Source organism: Bison bison, unplaced genomic scaffold (genome assembly GCF_000754665.1).
Source record: "Bison bison bison isolate TAMUID 2011002044 unplaced genomic scaffold, Bison_UMD1.0 scf7180017864092, whole genome shotgun sequence".
NCBI lineage: Eukaryota > Metazoa > Chordata > Mammalia > Artiodactyla > Bovidae > Bison > Bison bison.
In genome coordinates this window covers 398,785-404,327 of record NW_011494664.1, presented here as the reverse complement: position 1 = coordinate 404,327, position 5,543 = coordinate 398,785, and the positions used below count along the sequence as shown (strand labels likewise).

Here is a 5,543-nt window from a genome sequence, read left to right as displayed (position 1 = left end):
GCAAGCAGAGCGCAGCCGCCAGGGAGGCGCGGGGGTGGCGAGCCGGAGCCCGAGCCCGAGCCTGAGCAGCAGTCGCTAGTGTTGGCGGAGAGCAACCGGGCGCAACCAGAGCCGCCGCCGCCGCGATGGCCGTAGCCGTGGGGAGACCATCTGTGAGTGCCGGGGCCTCGCTTTCCTCGTCCGCCTCTCCTCCGGCGCTGGTGGGGGTGGGAGGTTCCCGCTGGCCGGAGGGTATCGGCCGGGACCCCGGGGGCCGGGGCGGGGGCGCGGGACGGCTGCGGCGGTGGCTCTGGGAGTGTGCATGAATTTGGGCGCGCGTCTGGGGCGAAGGGGAGGGCGAGGAGCCGGGAGGCTCGGCTACTACGTGATGCAACTGTGGATCGCCCCGGTTCTGGGGATGTGGGAGAAAAAGGACCCCTTTCCTGGGTTTTTTTTTTTCTTCTTTTAACAGGGTCGTTTTGGCCACGGTGTTTCTCGGCCTCCCTCTCCCCGCGCACACCTTTTCTCTGGTGGCGGTGGAGAAAGGCGCCGGGTGCGGGGGTTTCCTCCCGGCTCCCCCGCGCCGAGGGGCGACCAGGGCGTGGGAATTGTTAGTCCAAGCGCCGTGTCTTAGGGTGGAAGAAACCGGCTCAAAAATAAAGGAGAGGGATTTCCGTGGTGGCTTCTCCAGCCTTCAGAGATTCCGGACACCCTCCGGCACCCACGCCGGTAACCGGGCCCTGCCCAGGATGTGGACAAAAGCCCTAGATACACAGACAAAGTTTTCAAAGGGCCCCCTTGTCCGGATGGGTGAAAGTCTTAAAGCGCTCTGCGGTTGGAAGGCCGGAGGCGGGGGCGCGGGAAGAGGAAGGGATGGCGGGTGCGTGGAGAATCGGGTGCCCCGGGACTGGGACGAGGGAGCCGGGGAGGGAGGGAGGGAAGGGGATGCTCAGGCCGCGAGTTTGCGGGCGGGGCGGGGGGTGCAGGGCTCAGTGGGCGACTCCGGACCCGGCCTGGACGGCAGCAGGACTTCAAGGGCGCGGCTTCAGCCGGGCTCCTCATCCCGGGTGAAGGCGAAGGAAGGGCGCGCGCCTCCCCTTTTTTTTTTTTTTTTTTTTACTGAAAGGAGAAGAGCCGGGTGGGGAAGGCGGAGTCCGTTTTCTTTCTCTTTCCCCCTTTCTTTGTCGCTGTTCAAAGTCCATTTTCGTCCCATGGGCTTGTGGGCTCTCTGAGAGAGGCTTTTCCCGCTCTGTCACCGCCTGTTCCTTTCCTCCTCTTCTCCTGCTCACCGCTGTGTAGCTGCAGGTGGTGGCTGCAGAGGGTTTGTAGGTATATAGACCCAAGTCTCCGGGAGATCCTGGAAGCTCTGAAAGCCCAGAAGTGCAAAATGCAAGACTGTGCTCTCAGATCCTACCCCCACCCTCCCAGCCCCACCGCCCGCCCCGGCTCTTCTTGCAACTCCTCCCCCAGATACCCTCTCTTTTTGCACCTCTTCCCCATCATTTAGCGGAGTCCCTCTCCGGGTTCTAACCTGGTTTGGTGGTTCAGCTGCCAGAGATGTTTTCAAAGGTATTCTCCACCCTCGGAACATGTGCAGTGGTCATATTGAAGCGTAACTGTGGGTCTTGTAGGCATTTTAAACTCTAATATTTAATGACATACTCTTAAGAATTCAGGTCTCCTCTTGATAATTAGTGGTCATAGATTGTTGTTACTGAGGGGATTTGCAGTCTCTGGGCTGATCCCTTTATTTTTCTGGTGAGAAAATTGAGGTCCAGAGAGGTCAAGTTCATCTGGTTAAATTACTACCCCCATCCCCCTACCCCAACCCCTTCCCTAACACACACACACACACACACACACACTCTCTCTCTCTCTCTCTCTCTCTCTCTCTCTCTCTCATTTCCAGAGCAGTGATTCAGATAACTAAAACAACAAGATAATTGGACAGTGGCTAGGAATGCAAATATTCTGTGTGTGTAGGGGGAGGATGTCTTTCAGTGACACCTATTACTGGTGCATTCTTGGGGCAAGGGGGAGGTGGAAGAAATAATTTGCTGCACATTTTCTATAAATTAGTTAGTTCATATATGTCAGCTAAATAGGAACAGTATGTGGATTTAAGACTCAGTTGTGTGGCCGTAATCATATCCAACACCAGGTCTGCCAACCAGATGTGAACTTAATCCCTCAGAATTCTTGTGTAAGACCTTGCTCATTCAAAAACAGAGGCGACTTTACAAAGTATATGTGCACAGAGGAGGTGCCTGCTTTCTCTGCACATTCCCTGTTGTCACTAGAATTAAGATTAAATTACTTACAGTTTGAAAACAGAGGACTTTTTTTTGGATCAAGTTGTGGTAGGGGTGATCAGGAGTTGACTACAAAGTTACAAAGTCTTTTCATGCAACTTGCAAGGAATTGTTGAATGGTTTCACTTTGTTCATTCAGGTACTGTCTTAGTGTAGTATTTGCACTTAGGTCTTCAAAACAACCCCAGTGAATGCAAAAGATTCTCCAAACCCAGCCCCAAGGTCTCATATAGAGTCCTTGATGGTAGAATTCGCTGCCCCCTCCTTTTCCCTTATCTAGTCTGTGATTTGAACAAAAGAAGGGAAGGGTGCGTTGAGAGAAAAGAATTACTCCAAAGTTGATTGTGAATGGAATGTCCCCAGTTACTCCTTTAGAATTAGTTGTTGTTTTTTTAAGTTGTTTAGGAAACCATGATCAAATCTCCTTTCCCTACAAACTGCCTCTCATTCAGATTGAAGAAAACTTCAGTCAAAATAAGTTGCTCTCAGCTTGAGACTGACATTCTTGGACTTGAATATCTTAATCTGATATCCCAAGTAAATATGACATTTTACTGAGCAAGAATCTTTACATATCAGAGGTAGTATTTTCTGTCTTCTGAAGTGGTTATATTCAGTTATATCCATTTTAATTTCAAGGCTAAATTGAGACGTCTCAAGTGGATTTATTGTTGGCTGGGCAACAGGAGCTTCAGTCTGGTGTGATTCTGTTTATTTCCATTTTGATCTCGACCCCTAGCTTCGCCATTTTCCCAAGCGTGGTTTTTGTATTAGGGTCTCAGAGGCCCTTGAGGCACATCTGCTGTTTCCAGAGTGTGACTGGTGATTAGCAAGAGCATTTCTTCCCTAGGGATGTGTCCACATTTTGGATGAGTTAGTATTTTGGCATCCAAGTCCCAGGGCAGCTATTATCTTTATTTTAATCAGAGCATGGTAATTCACTCTACCTGGGAAGAAGCTTTAAGTAGCTGATCCTCTTACCCAGTGGTGTTCATCAAGTTATAGGGTCTGGGGGTTTAGAGGGGTTTTAGAGGTCATTTGGTTCAGCCTCCTCTGCAATGCAGAAATATTTTCTGCGTTATCCCTAATAGAAGTGTTAAACTTTTCCAGTGGTGGAGAGTCCTCTATGATATCAAGAAACTTTTTCAAGAAACAAGTTTAATTGTTGTTTTATTCACTGTACCCAAAGGAATAGAAAATCATGTTTGTTCATTAGCTCATTTAACACTGTTTATTGAACACCTTCTCTGTGCCAGTACTTTTCATACAGTAGTGGACAACCGAGAAATTCCTTTTTACCTAGAGCTTTTATTTTCTGAAAGATTTAGTGTCCGTGTGTATTATAGAAACAAATTTCAACAGAGTATGTAAGCCATTTAGGGAGAAAGGAAATCACGTGCCTATTGCTGAGTGAAAAGCTATGATGCAGGTGAAGGATCTTATCTGTTTGAGTGTTATTATCTGTTTGAGGGTTATTATAGGCAGTTCCTAAGATATGGTCTGTCTTCAGCCGGAGGGTGAGGACTGGCAGTGAAAAGTTATTTTCCCTTGTTGTAAAATTGCCATTTTTATGACTTGAGGATGTGGCCCCTACATGAAGGTCTCTGGTTGTTGCAGAAGGAGTAAATCTTTTGAAAGCTGTGGAATATTTTTCTGTCTTTTAAAATATCTAGAAATGATGTCTCTACATCACAATGAAAAATTGACCCAAGTAATTGATTAAAAGACCAAAGCTACTCATAATCCCATTGTCCTGATATAACAGTACTTAGAGTGTTATTTTCATCCATTTTTTGAGGTTTATACCAGCAAGCATAACCCGTACCATATAAACTGTTACTAAGAAACCAAACTGTTGAATTGGGAGATTGGGATTGACATATATACACCGTGGTAAAGAATCTACCTGCAGTGCAGGAGACGTGTTTTTGATCGCCGGGTTGGGAAGATCCCTTGGAGAGAGGAATGGCAACCCACTCCAGTATTCTTGCCTGGGAAATCCCATGGACAGAGGAGCCTGGCGGGCTACAGTCCATGGGGTCACAAAAGAGTCAGACGTGACTGAGCAACTAAACCATACCAACAATAAAATAGATAACTAATGTGAACCTACTGTATAGCATTCTGTTCAGTGCTCTGTGGTCACATAAATGGAAAGGAAATTCAAAACAGGGGGGATATATGTAAAAAATAAATAAACCAAACTATGTGCCTGGGAAGACTGTATGTGACTAATTGGAGGTTCATATAGTGAAGGAAACAGATGCTTAGTGCTTTCACAGGGGCCACCGTATGTCTGTGTCCAGACAAAAGAATGAATGATTTGGATGGCCTGCTTTGATTAATTACCAGAAGACTCAGTGTCTATTGCCACTCATTGATGGTACCACAACTGATAGTGATGCTCGGGTTTTGACTCCCTGTGGAGCCAGCCACAGAGTTTTCTGTGCCTCTCTTTCTCTTTACAGGGCCTACACTTGGTTGGGGGAGGAGCAGGGTAGGGACCGCTCTTGCATTTTATCATTTTGGGGGAACTGTCTTTCATAGCCTTAGTTAGACTGTCTCACCCGGGGTCAGCCAAGCTGAACCATTATTAAAACAAAGACCCAGTAGATCTAAAGCTTCTATCCTTTTTCCCAAGGAGAACTACTTTGCAATATAATTGATACCGGCTCTGTTTTGGGTTTGTTAGTTTGTTTTAATCCAGATTGACAGAAAACTCCCTTCCAACTAAATAATACCTCTTCTACCGACTCAGGCCTGTTGGCAGCCCATCAGTGCAGCTGCTGTTGAACAAAGAGAAACAGAACTGGTGCTAAGGTGAAACAGGTTTCTAAAAGAATCCTAGTGCTCTAAGAAGCAAGTTTGCGTTGTCTCAGGCCTGGCCTGAGGTAGAAATCAGGTCTGTTGCCTGAATGACCAGGCATCAGAGCCACCTCTTCCGGATCCATGCCAATGAGAGTGAGCATGGCACTCAAGTCAAAGGATGCAGGAGGTTGAGCTGTGTAGATGTACTTTGTCTATCTGCTGGGCTAGGATGGCACAGGACAGAGTGTGATGTATTGATGGAGGGGCCAGGCTGCACTGGAGAAGTAGCAATGACTTCAAGCTCCAAAAGGGCATCTTTGGTGTCTGACAGGGGGCAGCTTCATTCCTGCCTTTTAAAAAAAAAATTATTATGTTAAAATTGTTGTGAAAATAGACATAAAATGTGTCTACTTTTGATGACTAAGATTCCTTTGGAAAGAAATT

At 47.2% G+C, this 5,543-nt stretch overlaps 1 protein-coding gene and 1 long non-coding RNA gene across 6 annotated transcripts in view; one reads left to right on the top strand and one right to left on the bottom strand.

Annotated features, from left to right (window-relative positions):
* Nucleotides 1-5,543, top strand: part of SEPT11 (septin 11) — a 138,035-nt gene that overhangs the window by 39,754 nt on the left and 92,738 nt on the right. For 2 of the 5 annotated variants that reach the window (XM_010838123.1, XM_010838122.1), the window contains exon 1: nt 46-152. The exons of 2 other annotated variants lie outside the window; for them this stretch is intronic. In XM_010838123.1, coding sequence (XP_010836425.1) covers nt 126-152 — 27 coding nt within the window. In that variant the 5' untranslated portion in view covers nt 46-125. Of the gene's footprint in view, nt 153-5,543 lie in introns of all 5 variants that reach the window. One more of the 5 variants, XM_010838124.1, reaches the window with a different exon arrangement.
* LOC104987280 overlaps nt 4,430-5,543 on the bottom strand; it is a 3,285-nt gene continuing 2,171 nt past the window's right edge. The window contains exon 3 of the long non-coding RNA XR_825108.1: nt 4,430-5,449. This is a non-coding gene — a long non-coding RNA (uncharacterized LOC104987280). The remainder of the gene's footprint in view (nt 5,450-5,543) is intronic.